At 34.5% G+C, this 26,229-nt stretch overlaps 2 protein-coding genes across 7 annotated transcripts; both read right to left on the reverse strand.

Annotated features, from left to right (window-relative positions):
• Positions 1-1,023: 1,023 nt before the first annotated feature.
• Positions 1,024-15,632, reverse strand: LOC124822655 (LEAF RUST 10 DISEASE-RESISTANCE LOCUS RECEPTOR-LIKE PROTEIN KINASE-like 2.1). Of its 3 annotated transcripts, none has more exons than XM_088114441.1 (3): positions 14,678-15,632; positions 3,790-3,825; positions 1,024-2,388 (listed from the first exon to the last, which is right to left on the reverse strand). In XM_088114441.1, the coding sequence occupies exons 1-3, from the start codon at positions 15,555-15,557 to the stop codon at positions 1,289-1,291; spliced, it is 2,016 nt and encodes a 671-aa protein (XP_087970567.1). In that variant the 5' UTR covers positions 15,558-15,632; the 3' UTR covers positions 1,024-1,288. The 3 variants fall into 3 exon arrangements, with proteins under 3 accessions (XP_087970567.1, XP_087970568.1, XP_087970570.1); XM_088114442.1 differs by lacking the exon at positions 14,678-15,632 and adding an exon at positions 12,128-13,460; XM_088114444.1 differs by lacking the exon at positions 14,678-15,632 and adding an exon at positions 4,617-7,034.
• A 1,090-nt stretch (positions 15,633-16,722) lies between these two features.
• Positions 16,723-25,866, reverse strand: LOC124840523 (LEAF RUST 10 DISEASE-RESISTANCE LOCUS RECEPTOR-LIKE PROTEIN KINASE-like 2.5). Of its 4 annotated transcripts, XM_088113698.1 has the most exons (4): positions 25,161-25,865; positions 21,976-22,322; positions 19,122-19,154; positions 16,723-18,068 (listed from the first exon to the last, which is right to left on the reverse strand). In XM_088113698.1, the coding sequence occupies exons 1-4, from the start codon at positions 25,628-25,630 to the stop codon at positions 16,960-16,962; spliced, it is 1,959 nt and encodes a 652-aa protein (XP_087969824.1). In that variant the 5' UTR covers positions 25,631-25,865; the 3' UTR covers positions 16,723-16,959. The 4 variants fall into 4 exon arrangements, with proteins under 4 accessions (XP_087969824.1, XP_087969820.1, XP_087969821.1 ...); XM_088113694.1 differs by lacking the exon at positions 21,976-22,322 and having other exon boundaries at positions 24,808-25,866; XM_088113695.1 differs by lacking the exon at positions 25,161-25,865 and having other exon boundaries at positions 21,976-24,213.
• Between the last annotated feature and the right edge of the window lie 363 nt (positions 25,867-26,229).

Here is a 26,229-nt window from a genome sequence, read left to right on the forward strand (position 1 = left end):
TAAAATGCACTTAAAATCAGAAGTCAGCACTTCTGTCATATGCCTAGTTTTTCAAAACTGAACATTGCACAAAGTGAATATGATGAACAATCCACTTTTAGAGTGAATATAATGAACAATCTACTTATATCATGAATCACAATTATCAAGATCTTTAAATTAATGAATTTCCTTTTAATATAGACTTCAATCAACACATTTATTTTCAATACTCATATTTTTTGTGTTTCTGTTATCTTTTCACAAGTGAGACGAAAAAAGAAAAAATGAAGAATCATAGAGGAAGAAGATAATGGAAGTGAAGGGTTTGCAGAAAAATAAATTTTCAAAGATAAAACAAGAACTAGTAAATTAAATCAATAAAAGTGATTATTCGAATTGTCACAATCAAAATTGGATTTGTCATTTCTTTCTGTTTGTGACGTTCTTAAAATGTTTGAAACTTTATTCACAATTTTTCACCTTCTGTTTATATTAGATCTATCTATTTATATTTTTCTCTTATTTTGTGAGTTACTCGACCCAATAAAAAAAAAGATAAAATACATATATTAAAATAACAACCTTAAACTATCCACTTAAGGTTAGATATCCTAATTGATTTCACGATCTGTAGCCTTTAATGTATACAACCTTTTTCTCGAATTAACTTTAATCTATGCTTCAATTGCTCCTCTTTATGTTTCTCTACTTTGATTTAGTTTCTTTCCATGTCTTTTTATCCTAGTCAAGTTTTTTTTGTCTTAACAATGTCCGATTCTTCATCTTGATCCTACTTAGCTTCTTGACACATTTATTTTCCATCCCTATAACAATGTGTAAGATGATTTCTTCAATTCAATTATTTTCTCGATTCCCTCAACATATATCCCTAAGAAAATACTAATTCCACTGTGTTGGTTTCAAGGTATACGAAGAGTTAGGACAATTGATATACCAACAATACCAAACCCAAGCTTTATGAGACTTGGTGGGAAAGAAACCTTGGAAGGAAGGATACAAGTCATAAAAGAAACACGATAATTTGTCAAGAGAAAAGGAAATTTTTTTTAAATAAAAATGAAGTATTGATTGGTAATAGCTGCACTCTTGGAGAGCATCAGATTCATTTGGGCGATAGCTGCACGAAACTACATATTCATCATAACCGTCGCCCCCAGCAACTTCTATTTTCGTTGCATCATGTACAATACACCCCTCAGCTTGGTCCACAACTTATATATATATAATATTACAACTGAAACATAATTAAGTTGACAGATCTTCTTTAAAAAACAACTTTTAAGATCTACTCAGACTGAAAGGAACTAGTGGTCAATTCTGGAACCAATCCAATTGTTGGAGAAGAAAGAACAGGTTTTGGGGGTATTTCTTGAGAATTCATGTTGCCTTCTAACATTTCGATTACTCTACTCATAGTAGGTCTATCCTTTGGAAACGTTTGAATGCACCACAAACTAACTGCAATCATTCTCCTTTCTGTCTCTTTTTCTTTTGTCGCTATGACATCATCACTTCTCAAATCTTGGTCTTGCTCCAGCTTTCGGTATATCCAATCTGGGAAGTATTCACTTGTTTCAGTGGCTTCATCATTACTATTATTCCTCACTCCCACTATTTCTAGTAGCATCATTCCATAGCTATACACATCAGATTTTTGTGATACTCCACCAAAATGTTTGTTGCACACTTCTGGAGCTACATATCCTATTGTTCCTCTCGCATATGAAACTGAAATAGTGCTCTCTTTCCCAGGACAAAGTTTTGCAAGCCCAAAGTCTGATATCTTGGGACAGAAGTTGTCATCCAAAAGAATGTTATGTGGTTTTATGTCAAAATGTAAAATACGAGTGTTGCATCCCTTGTGCAAGTACTCTAATCCTTTGGCTATACCTTTTGCAATTTGCAACAGATTATCCCAAGTCAAAGATGAAGTTCTTTCTAGTCCCTTATTACTGATGAACTTGTCGAGGGAACCATTAGACATGAATTCATAAATAAGGGCTTTCTTTTTTCCTTCCAAACAGAACCCAAGAAGTTGGACAACATTAACATGAGATGTTCTACTGATGCTGGCAACCTCATTGATAAAGTCTTTGCCATTTCCTTTGGATGCCCTTAATAATTTTACAGCCACATGGTAACCATTGCGTAACTCTCCTTTGTATACAACACCAAACCCACCTTCACCCAATTTAACTGTGAAGTTGTTGGTCATTTTCTTGACTTCTGAAAATCTGTATTTCTTTTGTGCTAGAGTTCCATGATCTTTTAAGAATACTTCAATATCTTGCTCATTAGTAATCTGAAAATTTTCCTTTGAGATACGTTTTCTACAACCTATTATGAGGCATATCATGAATATTCCCATGGCTCCACTTGTAGTAGCTGTGTTAATAGATATATTAGAGGAGTTACGAGTTATAAGAAACATTAACTGCCTTCTATAAACTTAACCAAAAGAAATAAGAATGAAAACACTTAAGCTAATTTCCAATGCTTGGGAAATTCAACTATTTAGATATGATGATAAAAGAACAACACGTTATATTAGTCAATTTTGTATTTGTTAATTTTAAATGTTGTTTTTCATACAAGTGTTGAAGAGACGCAAAAATGTAAGGCTTAAAATCATCATCAAAATCTTATGTAAGATAGTAGGTTTCGTGACCTATATTTTAGAAAATGAAAAACAAATTTATATTTTCCAATTCTTTCATAATTTTTTTGCCAAAGCAAATTTTAACAACAAAACCGAAACACCTAGATTTTTAAGATTGATATGTGACTGTTCATTGTTCTTGTACTAAGGATGAATAAAATGTTTGTCATTGCCACCCTCTTACCGCCACCTACCATTGTTACAAACGTTGGTCCATGTAATTTTTTTTTAGTTTTTAATTTTTGGCATCTGCTAAAATGCTTGTGTATTTTTATTTTCAGGTTTCTAGTTCCTCTCTTTATACCTTAAACATTTGAGAACCTAGTTACAACTAGTTTCACACTCCCACGTAATGTATATTTGTATATAAGTATTTTTTTATGTTTAATGTATTTTTTTTTACATATTTGATATATATTGTATTTTTTTTTTATAATTCGTAATTACATGTACTTGAATTTTGTTTATTTGAAATTTTTTATTAAATTAGTCTTAGTTTCTTGTTTAAAATTTAATACAAAAATTATGTATTGTTTTCAAATTTATGAAAATATTAAATTATTTGAAAATTAATATAGAAAGAAACAATACTAATTGTGTATTGAATCTTGAATTGTCTTGTTGGATAACATCAATAATTTTTTCTTAATTTATTAGTGTATATATATATATATATATATATATATATATATATATATATATATATATATATTTTAATATAGTTATCTTAAAATTTATTAAAATTTATCAATTGTATTTTGTATTGATCTTCAAATATATATTTGATTTTGATTGTAGTTGATAATCATTTTTATTTAGTGTAACCTTAAAACAAATGCAAAATGCTAATAAAATTTAGTTAAATTTAGAACATGTTTAAAATTGACATGTATCACTAAACTAAAAAAAAGTGAATTTTTTTAATAAGATAAGGACAAATCTTGAATTCAAAACAATCAAGTTATTTAAAGATTACCGAAATTGTTCATACAATTTCAGTATATACGGATTGAGATTTGATTAATTCACAAAGAGCAAGAATATCATATTTCCATTATTATATGACTTTTAACGAAATAAATGTGAAAAAAATAAAGAAAAAAATGAAAGAAAACTGAACTTGTTACCTATAGTGATTTTCGCTTTCCAATTTATTCCTCCTCCTACAGATAGAAGGGAAAGCAAAGAAGGGTTAACATTCTCCCAATTGAAGGATGATAATATAGTAAACATAGACACACAGACACATACATACAATTTCACCAAATGCGTCAAGAAGAAAGTACGCGCTAAGGGTTATGGCATGATAAAATGGCATGACATCCTTATGAGGCAAAATGGGAATTACCAATAAGTGTAAGCTGTACTGGTATCAGACAACTTAGAAGTTAGCCATACTATACTTCTTTTCCGGTTCAAATTTATGATGACTAGTTTCTAACACAGTATAAAATTTGGTCCGTTTTCTTAAAGTCCAAGTATAAACAATACTCAATTTCACTATAGTTCTGCATATTTTGATGATGCATGACAACTGATAAAGATATCTTCACATCGAGACAGTGAAAAGATTATACGTAGCCGAACCTTTTCATGAGACAGTTAATAATTATATCAAAAGAATTGCACGGCTGATTTTATTACTGTGTCCACCACACAAATAGTTATCGTGGCTATTAGTGTGGCCAGACACATTTATGTAAACCAAATACATACATATATATATATATATATATATATATATATATATATATTTATTGTGAAACAATATCATCATCTGATCTATGAAGATACTTAGCAAAAGTTCGTATACTAATTTGGCTAGCATATTCTGAAATTGCATCTGTACCCGAAAGAGGGAAATGGGGAAAGAAAACATGAAAGGAATAGAATTATCACAGGGATCTGAATAAACAACAAAAATAATTATCAATATGTCAAAATATATTATTACCACTAACACAACTTCTTAAGTAGGCCTTATCCTTGCAGAAACAGAGAAACTGATTGCCACCAAATCCACAACGTCCACCACTTTTCTCACAGTACTCGCAATCAGGTGCAGTCCAATTCAAAAGAAACCCCATCTTTAAAATCTCGATGTAATTCATTCTCAATAAGCCAGTGAAATTAACAGAAGCATTCATGATAAATGGCGCATTAACCATAAGCTGACACTCATTCAAGGAATAGTTTTTGTTCTCTAGTGTCTCCTTATGAAAAACCGCAAAAGAATAAAGTGAAGCATTTTTAGCACAATCTACTTGGTAAGTGGGGTAATCTATGGGTTCTGTGGTACAGTTGTAGAAGAAAGAGAGATTCCAATTTTCTGAACTGTAGGTAAAGGGAGTTTGATCAAAGCTGTAATTAGATAAAGGAACAGGACAATTGTCCTCGTAGGCAGCCATGTTGGCCACAGTAAATGAGGAGTTAGAATAAGAGATATCTTTCACCAGAAAATCATAACTAGGAGTACTGAGAATTGGATTTTTATCCATACAAGTGATCTCAAAGTGGGGATAGCCACAAAAAGATTCCTGTTCATAAGAAATCCAGAAAGGGTACTTAATGGACGGGCCATTTCCACAACTTTTAGGTGTGCAGACCTTAAATTTTGGATTAGAAGATAGAACAGTGGTAGCAAAGAAGAAGATTGTGGTAATAATACATAGCTGAGGCTTAAGGTAATGGAAGGAGATTGGAAGGATCATTTGGTTCTGGGGATTTGAAAAGAATGAAGAAGAGAGAAGAGAAGAGTATTAGTGTGGAATGTAAGGCTGACATTTAGGAGAAACTTCAAAGTCGTCGGTAGGTGTGTAGTGTGGAAATTCTTACACAAAAACATGCTACTATTTTATAATGGGGTTTATGATTGAAGCTTGAAAATATAGATGAAAACAAAATAAAAGTTCAAGCAACAGATTGCAGGCTTCATTTTTTGTAGTTATATAACAAGCATCAACACAAATGGAATACCAATGAGGATGAAAACCACATCATCTCCAGTAATGGTGAAATCACTATGACATTGCAGGTGGATAAATAAATCAACAAAAGAAGTGATGAAAGCAGAAAATGATGTCCATGACGGTGAAAGACGTGTTGGACCAAAAAAAAAAAGGAAAACATCTACATTTACAAATGCAATCAACAACTTGTTGAAAACTAAAATCACAATTATACCCTTAATATATGGACCGCGATATTCCAACAACGCATATTTAACACTGTTTTGACAACGCCACGTGTCGTTGTTTGATTGGTTTGTTTTAAAAATAAAATTTTTTTAAAACCTACGAAACGGAAGTCCGTAACCCTTATTTTTACTGAAATTCCGAAAATAGCCCTTTCTCTGTTCCATTGGAAACGAAGGTGCGTTCTCTTGGAAGGTCGAAGGTCGCGTTTCGTGGCGCTTCACTTTGTTCTGTGTGCGTGGTGTTGTCTCCGTCCAGTTTCGTTTCCTGTTATCGTGCGGAATGGCAAGTTCCGGTGACGATTGTCCGACGACGAAGGTAAGTGGTTTTCCATTCCATGTCGTAGCGTAGTTATTCGGTTTGGGCATCTCGTAGCATGCTTATTTGGTTTGGGTTAAGGTTTGGGGTTCGTATCCTTGTGTTGTGGTTCTTGGGTTATTGGGTTTCGTTGTTTTGATGAATTTATTTTGGTTTATGCAGTTGAGTGTTCGTCACTCTTTTTCGACAAAGTATATATGTACTTTGAACGAACGCTTGACAGACGAGAAAGGATGCTAAACCAAGAGGAAAGAAGAAACAAAAAAGAATTCGTAGAGAAACTTTTATGCGTACCTTAGAGGAACAAGAATTTCTAATTGAAGAACTTAAAAGGAGGGTTGCAAATTTGGAGGCACAATTGGCCGAAGAGAAGGCAAGAAGGCAAAATAAAGATGACGTTGGACAAAGTGTGCCTCGTACAGAACCATCCGTGAACACTGGTTTTGTATCCCCTACTGACATTGACAGAAATGAACAACCTTTGAAGACGTATGTTAGGGTTGGATCACGAAGGCGTTACAAGGGAAGAGCACTTAGGACTCCATACACCGGAACCGTAGTGCTTAGAATAAAAAATGAGTGATCTGTGTATTTTAGTTGATGGAAAATGTTATTTGGAAAGTAATGATAATTGTAATCATTGTAAATAGATTAAGAAAACAAAGTTTAATGTATCCGATTTAGTGCAATGAAATAAAATTTGAGTTTTGGTTTGAATTGGTCTCATATTTTATTTATTCACTACCGTTGTTATTATGAGTTGTGAGTTTGTGGATTTCAGAATGTGGTCATTTTTTTCGTCTCGTAAGTTGCAGGCTTGTTTGTAAGATGTTGGTGTTTGAGTGGTCATTTTGGATAACATGGTGACCAATGTCAAAACCAGTTAATTTGAAGGACAATTTCAGTGGTAGGAGAGGGTGGTTGGTGATGTGATGTGAGTCCAAGGAGTGTGGGGTGACCCCTGATCAGTTGGAGGAGCAAGCTCTGCAAGGGATGAGTGAGGGTGTTGAAAAAAGGGTCTGGTAATCGTTTTCAGCATCCCTGTAAACGATTACCCGAGACAAAACTGGATTTTGTACAGAAAGTCCAACACAGGTAGTCAGTCAGGTGAACAGGGGTCACCATTGGCCAAAAAACTGACTTTTAGGCAGTTCTGCACCTGTCTGAGGCTGGTCCAGGTGTTTCAGTGGTGGGAGAGGGTGGTTGGTGATGTGATGTGAGTCCAAGGAGTGTGGGGTGACCCCTGATCAGTTGGAGGAGCAAGCTCTGCAAGGGATGAGTGAGGGTGTTGAAAAAAGGGTCTGGTAATCGTTTACAGCATCCCTGTAAACGATTACCCGAGACAAAACTGGATTTTGTACAGAAAGTCCAACACAAGTAGTCAGTCAGGTGAACAGGGGTCACCATTGGCCAAAAAACTGACTTTTAGGCAGTTTTGCACCTGTCTGAGCTGGTCCAGGTGTTTCAGTGGTGGGAGAGGGTGGTTGGTGATGTGATGTGTGTCCAAGGAGTGTGGGGTGACCCCTCATCAGTTGGAGGAGCAACCTCTGCAAGGGATGAGTGAGGGTGTTGAAAAAAGGGTCTGGTAATCGTTTACAGCATCCCTGTAAACGATTACCCGAGACAAAACTGGATTTTGTACAGAAAGTCCAACACAGGTACTCAGTCAGGTGAACTGGGGTCACCATTGGCCAAAAAGGTGAGTTTTAAGCACTTTTGAACTTTTCTTAGGCTGGTCCTGGTGTTTCAATGGTGGGAAGTGATGTTTTGGTACCCCATGATGGAGGAAAAAAACAATGTTTATGAGATGAGCAACTTGGGTGAGATAACATGCTGTCAACTTTGACCTTTGCTGGCTATTTTACTGATAACTTTTCCCACCGACTTCCAAATGATGTGATTCTTTTTTTATTAGAAACTAGACTCAAAAATCTTTCCAATGACTACTAATTTGTAATTTTTGGACATCTGAGTTGGTACAGTTTATTCTTTCAAGTTAGCGTTTCATATATTTTTGCCAACTCTAACCTTTGCTTGTTCTTTTGCTCATAACTTTCTCCACCGAACTCCAAATGAGTTGATTCTTGTTTTGTTGGAATCTATACTCAAAGACCTTTCAAATTATGCCTTAGAAATCAAGTTTACACCTTTTTTGACACTGTAATCGATTACAAGGATACTGTAAACGATTACCATAGTGTTTTTTCTGCAGATTAGGTCTGCACTTGTCCAACTTGGTCCCTTCAGTAAGAATGGCTTCTTTCCCACTTCTTGGGGTCACCTCCCATCACCTACCACCCTCTACCACCAGTCAAACACCAACACCAAGTAAATACAAGTGGACTTGGGCTTTAAATTAACAGTTTTTGCCAATGATCACCCAGGACACTACAACTGACTACTTCAGTTCAACTTTCTGTACAAAACAGTGATTTCTCTCGTGTAATCGTTTACAAGGCCACTGTAAACGATTACGACAATGTTTTTTCTGCAGATTAGCTCTGCACTTGTCCAACTTGGTCCCCTCAGTAAGAATGACTTCTTCCCCACTTCTTGGGGTCATCAAACATAACCTCCCAACCAGTAATGACCCTTAAATTCACTTGTATGATTTTTTGGTCAACAAATCCCTTGCAGAGCTTGCTCCTCCAACTGATGAGGGGTCACCCCACAGTCCTTGGACTCACATCACATCACCAACCACCCTCTCCCACCACTGAAACACCTGTACCAGCCTCAGACAGGTGCAGATTTGCATAAAAGTCACCTTTTTTTCCAATGGTGACCCCTGTTCACCTGACTGACTACCTGTGTTGGATTTTCTGCACAAAATCCAGTTTTGTCTCGGGTAATCGTTTACCAGATGCTGTAAACGATTACCATACCCTTTTTTGAACACCCTCACTCATCCCTTGCAGAGCTTGCTCCTCCAACTGATGAGGGGTGACCCCACACTCCTTGGACTCACATCACATCACCAACCACCCTCTCCCACCACTGAAACACCTGGACCAGCCTCAGACAGGTGCAGAAGTGCCTAAAACTCAGCTTTTTTTCCAATGGTGACCCCTGTTCACCTGACTGACTACCTGTGTTGGACTTTCTGTACAAAATCCAGTTTTGTCTCGAGTAATCGTTTACACGGATGCTGTAAACGATTACCAAACCCTTTTTTGAACACTCTGAGTCATCCCTTGCAGAGCTTGCTCCTCCAACTAATGAGGGGTCACCCCACACTCCTTGGACTCACATCACATCACCAACCACCCTCTCCCACCACTGAAACACCTGGACGAGCCTCAGACAGGTGCACAACTGCCTAAAACTGAGCTTTTTTTCCAATGGTGACCCTTGTTCACCTGGCTGACTACCTGTGTTGGACTTTATGTACAAAATCCAATTTTCTCTCGGGTAATCGTTTACCAGGATTCTGTAAACGATTACCAGACCATTTTTTCAACACTCTGACTCATCCCTTGCACTACTTCGTCCCCCTACTCATCACGGGTCACTCCACACTTCTTGCGTTTACATCAATGACCAACACCCATCTCCCCACTCAGAATTTGATCAACTCCTTCCCATTAATTACCATTAATTTTACTGAAAATGGTCTCGTACTTTTCAAATTCTTATTATAATGCTGCGTTCATTTTTCAATCACTACTTTTGTCATTATAAGTGAGATTAACACAAAGTAAAAATGATAGAGCGAGAAAGCGAGACAACGACAGCGAAGATGGAAGCTTCGAAGACGAACGACAGAGCGAGAGAGCGAGACACAATATGGAAGGGTTGAACGAACTTCTTTCCCACCCTAAACCGCCCAAACCCAATTCTTTAAATTTTACCCTGGAAATCCCAAAATACCCCTCGCCCCGTAACCCTTTGTCTGTTTTATTTTCAAATTATTTATCCAATGCAGAGCTGACACGTGGCGTTGTTAAATGTGTGTCAAAATTTCGTTGTCCAAATAACATTTTCCTTAATATATATACATATACATATATACACACACATATATATATTTATATATATATATATATATATATATATATATATATATATCACTTACGATGCTATTTAATTTCAATAAAGGTTTTTCTTTGACGAATATAGAATTTCTTCATAACTAATTATAACAATATAGATATCTAAGTTAATAAATAATTTTTAAATATTATATTATGAAATTATTATTGTAATAAATGTGCCAAATAGTTATATATGAAATAAAAATTGTCAAAATATCATTGTTGATTTAATTTTTAAATGATCACTTGTCCGAGATGAGCTGCTAAATGAGAAAGTATATTATTAATGAAAAAGTGTTCCTCTTCTGAATGATTGGGGTTACATGCACATGCATCCGTAAAATCAAAGTAAAAGAAGGAAAAGTAGAAAAAGGATGGATCATACTTTGTTGTCGTGTATGATGTTAAGGACGGGTCCCAAATATTTTAGACCACAAAAAATAGCTAATGTGACTGTCAAGTGTTTTACAGCCAAAAAAACAAGACAGATATACATCATTTATGCTTAGACTGTGAGTTACATATAAATAATTATTTTATAATAGATCAAACTTTGTCCCTCTTAAAAGGATATACAAGAAATCGTGTCTTGATTTATTCTCTTTTCCATGTCTTTCCTTAATAATTATATATCTATAATATATTCGGAAAATGCATGGCATTATATATAATATGTTTGAAATTATTCGGCAAACAATTTTTTAGATACACGAACAATCAGAATTACAGTTAAAAACAAATTTAGGCATACAAATGGAGCCAAACAGGGATTGTAATTCATAGAGAAACTGCTTGATAAGATTATTCAATGGTTAAAAAGGAAAATTTCAGGAAAATGGTACTAAAAGTCAAAGTTGATACCTATTGAGAGAGGTGATTGAATTGACGCGTATGGGAAAAGGAAGAAAAAATGAGAATGGAGAAAGAAAGTAATAAATAGGTGGAGACAAAATAGAGAGATGATTTTAATTTGGTTATTGACCGAGTCAAAGCTGAAGGATGGAAATGAAGGTGTGAAGAAGGAACCACATCTCAGCATGACTTGGAAAAGGTGAAGTCAGTAACACTTGTTTTTCTCATGCTCATCAGGTCAACAACTTAGTTCTCATCGAAACCTCCGTATACTATTCAGTAAATTTGAATTATTAATAATTATTTTCATCATGATTACAATGGCTAACTTCAATCTTTACCAGTACTGTTTATTGTTAATTCATATCTATGGAGCAACACGTGTTTTGTTTTTGTTTATCAAAGTACTTCTTTTATTAAAAAAATCATCAAGCTCTTTATGATGCGTCAAATATTTTTTATCTTCTAAACAAACACTTCTAGATAGAATGTTGTCAGTCAAAATTTATAATTATGTATGTAAAATACTCTTTCTTATAATGTTTAATTAAACATAACTCTTTGAAATTCTTTTCATAAGTGTCCCAGAATACTGATAAACAAGAATCCAATCGAAATTGATGCAATTCCACTCTGTTTTTGTTTTTGGGTTGATGAAGCCGAGTGAGAACAATTGATATACGAAGAATGCAAAAGCCCTGCTTTATGGGAGTTGGAGGGGAAAGAAACTGGGGAGGAAGGATATAAGTCATTGTAAAAGAAAGATGATAATTTGTGAAGAAAAAAAAGAATTTTTTTAAAAAATAAAAAGGAAGTGATGATCGGTGAGTGGGTGGTGAAGATTGAAAATTTGAGGATGAGAGTAAGAGTGGGTTGGCCGAATTGCAGTGTTTGTTGTACTAATTTTGTCCTAATTGTCGAATGAAAAATGTGTGCTGGTTAAACGATAGTAATGGATTACAGAGCGAGGATGGGAAGTGGGTACCTAAAAAGAGGATTTTGTGGCATTGATATGGAAGACATGAGAGGCGACAAGGGAAAATTGAAAAAACAGAGAGAAGACTTACTTTTTTCTGGAGAACACTGTTCATTTGGGCAATAGTACTTGCATGAAACTAGATATTCATCATGATCATGCCGATATGGCGAGCAATTTTCGTCACTTTCTCTGCATCTTGTGCAACCATGAGGAATAATACTATAGTTGACCTCAAACGCATCATTGAGAGCTTCTTCCAGAACTCCAGCACCGTCATCAGTATCATTGTAACGATCCAGAGGACCGGCAGCAGGCACGTCAAAAATTCCCCCCTTGCAACCCTTAAGCGGTGGGTATGTGTCGAGCATCTCCTTTTCAGTGTTCCCCTCTTCAAAATAATACAGAACATCCCCGCACGTAAAGTTGCGTTTTGAAGGGAAATCTGGGATTCTAGGACAATCTTCGTATATGATGACTTTATGCACTGGCGCGTTATGCAGGAACAGAGTGTTGTTGAAGTTCTCGTAATCGAGGTTCAGGTAGCCGTCAAAAAAGTGAGGAGAACAGACATGGTTGACAGGGGCTCTTAGCATCACTTTCATGGTGTGAGTGGTGTTGTCGATATCCTTCACTGTGAAATTTTGAGATTCAATTGGAACATTACCATAAGAAGCATGGCAGCTGAGCAGGGATGATGAGTCGGCGCCGTTACATTGAGAGGATGGAATCTTTTCCCGGGGAGGATCGAAGATGGCGGAGACTCTTATGTTGCACCGGTATAACTGCTCTGCACAAACCGGTGGCGACGGCGATGGTTGAGAGTGGGAGTATGGCAAAGCGATGCAGAGGAAGCAAGAGACGGTGAGTGCGAAGGCAAGGGGAGTGGTGTGGAAGTGAGTATGTTTATGATCCATTCTCACACTTCTTCTCAGTTCCCTCACAAGCCTCTCTCTCATAAAAGAAAGCTATGGAAGCAGTTCTTCTCACTTCTCCCACGAAGCTACCTCCTTCTTTCCTCTTACTTTCTTCACTCCCAAACCATTTACATTTCAACATTCCCCAAACACGACCCAGTCTCCCACAGATAAAAGGCTCACATGCTGTGTACCCTTCAGCATCAGTAGATAAATAAGTTGGGAAGAGGAGTGGTAAGAAAAAAAGGGTGCTGATGATGGCAGAAGGAGGTGAAACAAGAGGAAGAGGCATGGTCGAAATCTGAGAGTGGTCTTAATTTGCAGAACAATGTCAGAGTCCTTGTTTGTCAGTGAGGAAAATGATCAACTACACAACGACTATCTCTTTATAAGTCAAACTAACACAAGTTCCTAACTACATTCACGGCTATTAAAATAAATGGTGTTGAGGATATGGTAGTAAACTTTGAAAATTCTGACTCTTAAATTTCAAATAAAATATATAAAATAGTGTAAATGTAGAAGCAAAATCTTAAAAATGAAAGTTCCACCTGATTAACCTAGTTTATAATTAAAAAGGCTTATTTGAGATATTAAGATAAAACCTATAGTGGTAATTAGAGAATAGACACTGAAATAAGTAAAGAGTTGTACCTGTAAAATATATAAATTTTGAATCTAGAAAGGAAAAAATGTTCAATCCAATCAAGTTTTGAATTACCAGAACAGAAATAAATTTACTTTGATTAAAATCTGCTCAAAACAAATATAGTAAACGAATTGTACAATTAACTAAAACTAGAACTAAAATTTGGTAATTTGATAATTTGATAGTTGACTTGTCAAGTGAAACAAGATAGAAGCAAACACCTATTAACTGTGAAAAAAGTGAGGAGAACAGACACGGTTGACAGGGGGTCTTCGCATCAGTTTCATGGTGTAAGTGGTGTTGTCGATATCCTTCACTGTGAAATTTTGAGATTCAATTGGAACATTTATCATAAAGAGCTGAGCAGGGACAAAGCAATGAAGTCACTTATTTGGAATCAAGGCAATCAATCAGCTGAGAAGAATTGGTTCATTCGGAAAATTGTAATAAAAAAATATTACAGCTTGTTAGGTAACTGGTGCTGTCATCTTTCCACGAAAATAATAAATTTTAACATATAATCACCAAAATGGCAATGTCCATTACCATATTGTTGTTATATGCAGACTTTTAAAAACTTATACTCATTATTATCACTTGTAAATATTTAAAAGTCAACGAAAGCAAAACACTCCCCTAGGAAGCAGAAATAGGACATTATAAAATTTTACACGTTATCTCAGAACGCGTTCTTCAATAGTTCGATCTATATGATAAAAATTGTGAACACAATGGAGGGGGAAAAAAATCAAGATCTCTTCCTAACACGTATATCAGATAAACATATCCATTCCTAGTTTATAATGTGAAGTTCAACCTGCCTAAACCAGAGGGGATTATAGTAACTTGTTTGATTCACGTTTCAGATATGATCTTATTACGCTTATTAAGAAGCTGGTATTTATAACTTTGCGGCCTTTCATACCCTAAACGTGATTTTTAACTTGTCAACTCGTGTTCTAAACAAGCATGTAAGGTATTTGGATGCTCAGAAAAAGTTGAATGCCACCATCCAAAAGAATAAGATTATATAGTTGGAGAATTTAATCTAAACAAGAGATGGAAGAAAGCATACTCCGAGCATGTGGAGACTCTGGAGACTGTTCCGGAAATGTTTGAGAGTAAGGGGGTGACTGTGACTTTGCTGGTGTTACTCTGGGTGTTTGTTCTGGAGACTTTGCTATGATTTGTTTACAAATCTCAGCATCTGATTGCTGATTTGGGCAGAGACAGATAAATCCACTCGTAGATGAATTGTATCCACATCTCCCACTAGTTTTTGTGCAACCATCACATTCATCTTCGTTCACACCACTCCATCCAACCTCAAATCCCCTTGCTAAAACATTTCCCACAACCGAATCACTCTTCACAGCCTCTCTTAGAACAGAAACATTGATGCTGTTCTTGCACCCCAGACTAATGAGATTAACCACTTCAGTACTTAACACAAAGTATGCAGCTCGAAGACCACCATCTATGGAGCAATTAAATGCTATTGCTCCTCCACTATTCGCAGTTCTAGATTTATATCCAAGAGAACCGCAGTCATATAACAAAGTGTACTCATCATCGTTAGAAGTGTAGTTAAAGAACTCAGGATCCAACTTCACATTCACATAATCATTAGTACAAGGGTCGGCCAATAAATCCAACCTTGCAATCGTCAAAACCTTGGATTTTTTATTCATGTCAATGACTTGGAATGTCTGTGACATGATGTCAATTGTCGCGTTGCCTTGTTGGCAATCAAGCTTGAACTTTGGATGCCCACAGTAGCCTGGCTGGTCCTTACTCCAAAATGGGTACCTAATATTGTTGAAGTTCCCACAGCTAAAAGGCTCACATGCTGCGTACTGTTCAGCATCACTAGATGCATAAGTTGGGAATAAGAGCGAGAAGAAGAAAAGGGTGTTTATGAGAGAAGAAGAAAGTGGAACAAGAGGAACAGGCATGATAGAAATTTGAGAGGGGCCTTGAAATTTGCAGTAGAACAATGTGAGAGGCCTTGTTTGTGAGTGAGGCAAATGATCAAGTACCCAACAGCAATCTATTTATAAGTCAAACTAATTCAAGTTTCTAACTACATGGATGTCTATTAAAATAAATAATGGTGTTGACGATATGGAAGCAAACTTTGAAAAGTCAGAACTTTTGAAATAAAAGTATAAAATAGAGTAAAGTGACTGTAGATGCAGAATTTTAAAATTAAAATTCCACAGGATTAGTCTAGATTATAACATTCAGTTTAAACGTTTATTTAAGATATTAAGATAAAATTATAATGGTAATAATTAGATGTAAGACTCCTTCAAAACAAACAAACCCAGTGGACGAATTGAATAATCACTAAGACTAAACACTCTACCAACCACTTGTTGTCGTTTTAATTTCTTTTCATGTTTTATTAAAAAGAAGTCATAATGTACTGCTCTTCACAGACAAGAAAAAGCGTTAAAGCAATAAAGATCGAGAAAATAAAGTTCAAGAAATACATAACAAAACAAATTCTTTCCTTCATTCTCATTTGCTTTAGAGCGTGTTTACATAAGTGTTTGTATTACAAATGTTTAGAGAAGTGGTCTCAACAAATATCGATCTGTTTCACTTGATAACTCTTTCTCAAAATCAAAATTCTTTGAACTTGTCTTCTTTGTAATCATCATCTTTATATTCATATCTTCTTTTCCAGCCATGCTTAACATTTTTATCAATCTTGAGCTTTTTTTTTTTCCATCAACCCCTCTTGTAATCTCACGCAATTTAAACATTTTTCCATTCTCAAAGTTTTTACCTGTCTACATGCAGCTTTGAGATTTTCAACATTCTTCCATTCTCATAATTTATACTAACTATTATACCTTGAGAGGGGCTTCTTAAAAGGAAAATATTATCAAATTAAGAATCATTCTTTCTTTGATGATTTGTTTTCCATACAAATGGCCACATAACCATACCTAAGAGCAGTTCAACCAAATGTTTTCATGAGAATTTCTAGTAACATAGTAAAACATATTCGTTCATACTATATATGATAGTAAGAATTGAGACAACTTTAATCTCCAATAAACTTTATCCTACAAGATAAAAGGTATGTTCACAAAAGTGTCATTTAGCATCTCTTTCACCAACCGTGCCAATTCATCATTTTATTGCTGTTACAAGAAAACAGCCTCCCAAAAATAACAGAAAAGATTCCGCTCATAGCAAGTACCACCCAGATCAAGGTGGATGAAAATAATTAATATTCCAACTGATTAATCTATATTATAAAAATCAATATAAAACCTTGATTTAAGAAGTTACAACTGAAACATTACTGTGTTGAGTGATCTTTAAAAAAACAACTTTTAAGATCTACTCAGACTGCAAGGAACTAGTGGTCAATTCTGGCACCAATCCAATTGTGGGAGAAGAAAGAACAGGTTTTGGGGGTATTTCTTGGGAATTCATGTTGCCTTCTAACATTTCTATTACTCTACTCATAGTAGGTCTATCCTTTGGAAATGTTTGAATGCACCACAAACTTACTGCAATCATTCTCCTTTCTGTCTCTTTTTCTTTTGTGGCTGTCACATCATCACTTTTCAAATCTTGGTCTTGCTCCAGCTTTCGGTATATCCAATCTGGGAAGTATTCACTTGTTTCGGTGGCTTCAACATTAATATTATTCCTCACTCCCACTATTTCTAGTAGCATCATTCCATAGCTATACACATCAGATTTTTGTGATACTCCACCAAAATGTTTGTTGCACACTTCTGGAGCTACATATCCTATTGTCCCTCTCGCATATGAAACTGAAATTGTGCTCTCTTTCCCAGGACAAAGTTTTGCAAGCCCAAAGTCTGATATCTTGGGACAGAAGTTGTCATCCAAAAGAATGTTATGTGGTTTTATGTCAAAATGTAAAATACGAGTGTTGCATCCCTTGTGCAAGTACTCTAATCCTTTGGCTATACCTTTTGCAATTTGCAGCAGATTATCCCAAGTCAAAGATAAAGTTCTTTCTAGTCCCTTATTACTGATGAACTTGTCGAGGGAACCATTAGGCATGAATTCATAAATAAGGGCTTTCTTTTTTCCTTCCAAACAGAACCCAAGAAGTTGGACAACATTAACATGAGAAGTTCTACTGATGCTGGCAACCTCATTGATAAAGTCTTTGACATTTCCTTTTGATGCCCTTAATATTTTTACAGCCACATGGTAACCATTGCGTAACTCTCCTTTGTATACAACACCAAACCCACCTTCACCCAGTTTAACTGTGAAGTTGTTGGTCATTTTCTTGACTTCTGAAAATCTGTATTTCTTTTGTGCTAGAGTTCCATGATCTTTTAAAAATACTTCAATATCTTGCTCATTAGTAATCTGAAAATTTGTCTTTCTTATTGATGAGATACGTTTTCTACAACCTATTATGAGGCATATCATGAATACTGCCATTGTTGCACTTGCAAGACCTGTTGATAAATATATTAGAAGACGTAGGAGTTAGAAACATTTGAAGCTAATTTCCAATATTGGAAACTCAACTATTTAGATATGATAAGAAGAAAAAACAAGATAATAGTTAATTTTGTATTTGTTAATTTCAAAGGTTATATTCCAAACAAAATGTAAGGCTTAATTCCTTATCAAAATCTTATATAAAATAGCATATTTCATTAACTTTATCTGGGAAAATGGAAAACAGTTTCATTCTTTACAAAGCTTTCACAAAAACTTTTTTAATAACTTTTTTGAAAGCAAATGAAACCCCTGGATTTTTAAGATTGGTATATGTGTGTGTGAGAGTGTGTGCATACGAAGCATAACGAAAAAATCATTAGTACGGACAAAACTTTCTATGACAGGTCAAATGGATTTTCTACGGCAGTGTTGTGGCGTCATAGTTTTGCAAGTAAGTGTGCATTAATTATTTGTGTTTGTACTTTGTTTACCTAAGAATTTTTATTGAGTTAGCTTTAGTTTTTTTTTTTTGAAATTTAATACAAAAATTATGTAAAGTCTTTGAGTTTTATAAAAGAATTGAATTCTTTTAAAAATAATGTAAGATGAAACCATACAAATTATGTATTGAATCTTAAATTGTCCGGTTGGACGATTTAAAAATATTTATCACTTTTTTTAATTTATTAATGTATATATATATTTTAATATACTTATCTTAAAATACATTAAAACTTGTAAGTGTAATCTAAAGACCAATGCAATGACAAAATTTTGTTAAATTTAAGACATGTATTGACTTATACCACCAAACTAACAAAAGTGAATTTTTTTCATGGAATATGGTAAAAAATCTTGAATACAAAAGTGATCGAGATGATTATTTAAAAATTATTGAAATAGTGTGAATAATTTCAATATATATAGATCAAGATTAAATTAATTCACCAAGTATCCGCACTATTTACGAGAGCAAGCATAGCAAATTTCTATTATTATATGACCATTAATGAAATAAATGTGAAAAAATAAAGAAAAAAATGAAAGAAAACTGAACTTGTTACCTATAATGATTTTCGCTTTCCAAATTATTCCCCCTGCAACAGATAGAAGGGAAAGCACAGAAGGGTTAACATTCTCCCAATTCAAGGATGATAATATAGTAAACATAGACACACAGACACATACATACAATTTCACCAAATGCGTCAAGAAGAAAGTACGCGCTAAGGGTTATGGCATGACATCCTTATGTGGCAAAATGGGAATTACCAATAAGTGTAAGCTGCACTTGTATCAGAACACTTAGGAGTTAGCCATACTATACTTGTTTTCCGGTTCAAATTTATGATGACTAGTTTCTAACTGGGTAAAAAATTTGGTCCGTTTTCTTAAAGTCCAAGTATAAAGAATACTCAATTTCAGCATATTTCTGCATATTTTGATGATAAGCATATAATGCATGACAACTGATAAAGATATCTTCACATCCAGATAATGAAAAGATTATACGTAGCTGAACCTTTTCATGAGACAGTTAATAATTATATCAAAAGAATTGCACAGCTGATTTGGTTACTGTGTCTACAACACACAAAAAGTTGTCGTGGCTAGACAAATTTATGTAAACCAAATATATATATATATATATATATATATATATATATATATATATATATATATTGATAAGTGTGAAAAAGAGTTGTTTTTATACTTATAAATGAGCTCAATCTTGTAATTTTTCATGTTGTTCCTCGTTGAAAAGTTGTATCGTTGAAAAGTTGTAATAGGTAGTAGATTGTTATGTAAAATATTGTACAGGAAAATGATATATTAGAAAATTCGCATAGCGCACCAGTACTTGTGCGCTGAGCAAATAACATCAGTTAAAATACAGCAGTTAAGAAAATTCGCATAGCGCACCAGTACATGTGCGCTAAAATGAATTTAAGTGGTTTTAAAAGACGTGACAGAGCGACAGAAACAGGCCCTTCGAACAGAAGTTTCATACAAAAGAAAGAAACGAAAACATGTCAGGAACTTCTGGAGACTACCTCGAGGCATCAAGACACCATTGTTGCAAGGGATTGCTTCAAATGTGTACGTTTAGATGATTAGGAGTAGTTTTTCTTTCGTTGGAATTGGATATAATGAACTTACTCTGATGTAATTTTCCTGTTCAATATATCGTTGTTCGTTCATATGCTCTTTCTTGTATTTACTATCATTGTATGGAAATATAATGTTATTTGAATGTCTCTGATTACTGGAAAGTAATTTTGAACATGAACATAGATAGAGCACCTAAGTGATTTGGGATCTAGGGATAGACTCAATAACTTGGTCATTCTTAACATCGGCCTTAATGCAAATTGTATGTTAAATTGACTAAGGGATTAGCATTTTAATATATTAATTTAGAACTAGTTGCTAAGGGATTAGGACTAGTATGCCTTGATGTGAATGTTTGAATGAAATAATGAAATATTGAACAGAGTTTTATATTCATATGATTCATGAAACCCAATTCCAAGAAAGTTTCTTTTAAATATAATTCCTTGCACACCAACTGTTTGATAAAAATACCAAAAAGAGTTTCTTGTGTTTTTGTACACTTTGATGTCTAATTGAGTTATAAAAGAAAGAATTGTCATGTGTTGCACAAGTCCCTTGGGAGAACGATACTTTGAACTTACTCTATATTATTTGGAACGATTTGGTATACTTGCCAAAAAGTTATCATATATATATATATACATATATATATACATATATACATATATATATACACATATATACATATATATATACATATATACATATATATACATATATACATATATATACATATATATATATATATATATATACATATATATACATATATATACATATATATACATATATATACATATATATATATATATATACATATATATATATATATATACATATATATATATATATATATATATACACATATATATGAAGATACTTTAGCCAAAGTTCTGGTATACTTATTTGGCTAGCCTATTCTGAAATGGCATTGTAGGATTGAAATTGCATCTGTACCCAAAAGAGGGAAATGGGGAAACAAAACATGAAAGGAATAGAAGCATCACAGGAATCTGAATAAACAACAAAAAAATTATCAATATTTCAAAATATATTATTACCACTGTCACAACTTCTTAAGCAGGACTTATCCTTGCATAAACAGAGAAATTGATTGCCATCAAATCTATTAAAGTATAATATAAATTCTAGAAAAATACAAAAAGTCCTAAGATAGAAGTACTGATTAACATGGTATCAGTGTGATGTTAAGTTCGTATGAGTACAATAGTGATCCCTGTATCAAAATTCTTCTTGACAAAAGTTTCAGTTTGAGGTCAACGTATCCCGTTACGATGAATGGTAGTACAAAAATGATAGTACAAAAAGGGCTGCTCGAAAGCTTCCGCTTATAAATAAAAGATCCTAGGAGTATATCTAACAAAATATAAATTAATTTCATATATAATTTTCTACTATATTTAACAAACTCAATTCCTAAAGTTTTATGGGACTTGGTGGGGGAAAGAATTCGGAGGAGGAAGGAAATAATTAGTAATTGTAAAAGAAATACTATAATTTGTCAAAAAGGAATGGAATTTAAAAATAAAAAATGAAGTGTAGATGGGTAAGTAGGGTGGGGATGGAAAATTTGTGGATGGGAGTAAGAGTGGGTTGGTCCAATTGCAGCTGATCCCAGACTGCACTGAATTTGTTGTGTTAATTTTGTCCTAATTGTTGCATCAAAGTGTGTGTTGGTTAAATGTTAGGAGTAGATTAAAGAGAGAGAGTGGGAAGTGAGTAGCTAAAAAGAGGATTTTGTGGCAATGATATGTAAGATATATGAGAGGAGAGAAGACATACCACTACTCTTGGAAGAACAGTATTGATTTGGGCAATAGTAGTTGCATGAAACTACATGTCCTTCATAACCACCGCTCCAGCAATTTCTGATACTCTGGTTGCATCTGCTGCAATCTTGAGGAAGACTATAGGAGACCTGAAACCCATCCCTCAGAGCTTCTTTCAGAACTTGAGCTCCACCATCTTTATTATCATAATCATCGAGAGAAGCGGCAATGGGCACCAACAAACTTTTCTTGCAATACTCAAGCGATGGGTGTATGTAGAACTGCTCACCCTCCTCCCTAAAATAGTACACAGCATCCCCGCATTTAAATCTGCGTTCTGAAGGGAAATTTGGGATGTCGAGAGGACAACCATCGAAGAATACGATGACGTTGAACACTGACTTGTAATGTTGTAACAGACTGTTCTTCAAGTTGTCGTAAATGTGAAAAAAATCAGAAGAACAAACATTGACAGTGTGTGTTGGCACCACCGTCATTGTGTTAGTGATGTAGTTCACCTTCTTCAGTGTGAAATTTTGAGATTCATAAGGATCAGAGCAGCTGAGCTGGGGTAATGGGTCGGTGCCGTTACACAGAGAGGGGGGAATCTGTTTCCAGACAGGATCCAAGATGTCGGAAACGTTTATGCTGCACATGTATGACTGCTCAGCACAAGGCGGTGGCGGTGGTTGAGAGTGGGAGTATGGCAAAGCGATGAGGAGTAAAAAAGAGAGGGTAAGTGCGAAGGCATAGGGAGTGGTGTGGATGTGACTATGTTTATCATCCATTCTCACACTTCTTCTCACTTCCCTCCCAACCCTCTCTTTCATACCAATAGAGCCAAACAGAGATTGTAATGCATAGAGAAACTACTTGATAACATTATTCAATGGTTACAAAAGAAAATTTCAGGAAAATGGTACTAAAAGTTAAAGTTGATACATATTTAGAGAGGTGATTGAATTGACGCGTATGGGAAAAGGAAGAAAAAATGAGAATGGAGAAAGAAAGTAATAAATAGCTGGAGACAAAATAGAGAGATGATTTTAACTTGGTTATTGACCGAGTCAAAGCTGAAGGATGGAAACGAAGGTGTGAAGAAGGAAGAACCACATATCAGCATGACTTGGAAAAGGTGCAATCAGCAACTCTTGTTTTTCTCATGCTCGTCAGGTCAACAACGTACTTCTCATCGAAACCCCAAGATATTATTCAGTACATTTGAATTATTATTAATTATTTTCATTATAATTATAATGGCTAACTTCAAGCTTTAGCCGTACTGTTTATTATTAATTTATATCTACACGTTTTTTGTTCTAGTTTATCAAGGTACTTCTTTCATTAAAATAAATAATCAAGTTCTGCAAAATACAAAACTTTACTCAGGTGGAATTAGAAATAGACTACATAAATTAAGTAGCTTATTGCTATGAAGCATCACATTTTTTTTTCTTCTAAACAAACACTGCCAGACAGAATCCTCTTATTCCTAAAGAACAAAGCTACCTTCTCTTTATTACTTGATAAAGTACCGCATGTATGTGTTATCTAAGCTGATAATCTCTATTTGCTGGAAGCAACATAATATTATAATATTAATATGACAGAAGAACTAAAAAAATAATTATGCATGCAAAATCCTCTTTCTTATAATACTTTAATTAAAAGACCTCGTTTAAATTATTTTCTTAAATGTCCCAGGACTCCTATAACCAATAACCCAATAGAAATTGATGTTAATGAGCTCTGTTCATGGGCATATTAACGTGTAGATATAGTATGTTTATTAGTTTGTTATTTATATTTTAAGATTACCTTATATTTCTTTTGTTATAACTAGAGGATTTTATATACACATATTCAACTCAAAAAAGTTGTTGCTTTTGCCACTCCATTATTATTGTCGACGACGATACTCTGTTAATTTTAATCGTCTTAAGCGAGTATTATGTTATCAACAATGTCTTCATTAATGCTTTTTAAAGTTGTAGATTTGCTCCCATTTTCTATCGTGCATGATGGTATATTGAGATTGTTTTTTTTCTGCTTTCATATTAGTTGTGATTGCATGTCTCATCTCATCTTAGTTCCTTATTCAAAGCATTGAAGTTGTTTTTTTTCTTCATATGCCTTGATTGGAAAATCTTATATTTTTAAGATTTTTCACTTGTTTATTCATGGCTTTTTCAGCTTCTATTCTTCTATCATCTTTGCTTTTAATCGGTCTATATATGTTTTCACTAAATATATTGATTATATTAGTAGTAAGCTTAATATATAAGATTTATATGTACAAACTTAAAAGAAAGTATTAGATATATTATTTTTATCTTTTATCTTATTATTTTTTATTTATATTTTAGGTATAGTACATATTTTTTTATTATAAATAAAAAATTCTATATCCTGGATATATTCAAGATAAATTAGTTTTGTATATAATTTTTTATCTGTATTTAACAAATTCAAACCCCAAAAAGTTTTATGGGACTTGGTGGCGGTAAAGAAACCGCATGAGGAAGGAAATAAGTAATTGTAAAAGAAATACTATAATTTGTCAAAAAGGAATGGAATTTAAAAATAAAAAATGAAGTGTAGATCGGTAAGCATGATGGGGATGGAAAATTTGTGGATGGGAGTAAGAGTGGGTTGGTCCAATTGCAGCTGATCCCAGACTGCACTGAATTTATTGTGCTAATTTTGTCCTAATTGTTGCATCAAAGTGTGTGTTGGTTAAATGTTAGGAGTAGATTAAAGAAGGAGAATGGGAAGAGATTAGCTAAAAAGAGGATTTTGTGGGAATGATATGTAAGATATATATATGAGAGGAGAGAAGACATACCACTCCTTTTGGAAGAACAGTATTGATTTGGGCAATAGTAGTTGCATGAAACTACATGTCCCTCATAACCACCGCTCCAGCAATTTCCGTTAATTTGGTTGCATCCTCTACAGTGTTGAGGAGGACTATAGTAGAGCTGAAACCCATCCCTCAGAGCTTCTTTCAGAACTTCAGCTCCATCACCTTTATGATCATAATCATCAAGAGGAGCGGCAATGGGCACCAGCAACCATCTCTTGCAATAATCCTTAAGCGATTCGAGTACTTTGTGCAACATCTCATTCTCCTCCCCAAAATAGAACGCAGCATCCCTGCAATTTACTTGGCGTAAAGTGAAATTTGAGATGTAGAAAGGACAATCATCCAAGAATACGATGACGTTGTGCACTGACTCGTAATGTTGTAACAGACTGTTGTTCAAGTTGTCGTAAATGTAAACAAAATCAGTTGAACAAACATCGTTGACAGTGTGTGTTGGCACAACCGTCATGGTGTGAGTGGTGTGGTTGACCTTCTTCAGTGTGAAATTTTGAGATTCATAAGGAGCAGAGCAGCTGAGCTGGGGTGATGGGTCGGCGCCGATACACTGAGAGGGAGGAATCTGTTTCCAGACAGGATCCAAGATGCCGGAAACCTTTATGGTGCACATGTATGACTGCTCATCACAAAGCGGTGGCGATGGTTGAGAGTGGGAACGTGGCAAAGCGATGCAGAGGAAGCAAGAAACGGTGAGTGCGAAGGCAAGGGGAGTGGTGTGGACGTGAGTATGTTTATGATCCATTCTCACACTTTTTCTCAGTTCCCTCACAACCCTATCTCTCATAAAAGAAAGCTGCGGAAGCAGTTCTTCTCACTTCTCCCACGAAGCTACCTCCTTCTTTCCTCTTACTTTCTTCACTCCCAAACAAACAAACCCAGTGGACGAATTGAATAATCACTAAGACTGAACACTCTACCAACCACTTGTTATCATTTCAATTATTTTTTTCCTGTTTTATTAAAAAGAAGTAATAATGTACTGGATTTGTTACAATCAAAAGTGATTACCCGAATTGTTACAATCAAAACTGGATTTGTCATTTCTTCCTCTTTGTAACATTCCCATAATATTTAAAATTCTATTTATAATTTGTCACCTTCGGTTTACATAAGATCTATCTATTTATATTTTCCTTCTGTTTAATGAGTTACTTGACACAATAATCATAAGCACATTCCTTTTTATTCCCACCATCATTGACTGAAATCAATTCTCCGTTTTCTGCCTCAATGGATTTTTAGGGATTTCATCTAACAACAAAATATTACGTTTTTACGTTCTAAATTTCACATGGCTTAGAAAAACCAGAATTTATTCACAACCTCCTTTGAAGATAAAAATAACTCTAAAAAGGCATTACACCGTAAAAAATTTACCATTTT

This window comes from Vigna umbellata, chromosome 4 (genome assembly GCF_029865625.1).
Source record: "Vigna umbellata cultivar VRB3 chromosome 4, Vumbellata_1.0, whole genome shotgun sequence".
Classification (NCBI taxonomy): domain Eukaryota; kingdom Viridiplantae; phylum Streptophyta; class Magnoliopsida; order Fabales; family Fabaceae; genus Vigna; species Vigna umbellata.

Excerpts from the sequence above, each read along its gene's own strand:
- LOC124822655 (XM_088114441.1), bottom strand. The coding sequence starts at position 15,557 with ATGCCTGTTCCTCTTGTTCCACTTTCTTCTTCTCTCATAAACACCCTT. Across the intron at positions 3,826-14,677 it reads AGAGTCTCCACATGCTCGGA|GAGGAGGAATAAATTGGAAA; the intron begins GTATGCTTTCTT and ends TTCTATCTGTAG. Across the intron at positions 2,389-3,789 it reads GAAAGCGAAAATCACTATAG|CTACTACAAGTGGAGCCATG; the intron begins GTAACAAGTTCA and ends CTATTAACACAG.
- LOC124840523 (XM_088113694.1), bottom strand. The coding sequence starts at position 25,630 with ATGAGAGATAGGGTTGTGAGGGAACTGAGAAAAAGTGTGAGAATGGAT. Across the intron at positions 19,155-24,807 it reads CTGTTCTTCCAAAAGGAGTG|GGGGAATAATTTGGAAAGCG; the intron begins GTATGTCTTCTC and ends TATCTGTTGCAG. Across the intron at positions 18,069-19,121 it reads GAAAGCGAAAATCATTATAG|GTCTTGCAAGTGCAACAATG; the intron begins GTAACAAGTTCA and ends ATTTATCAACAG.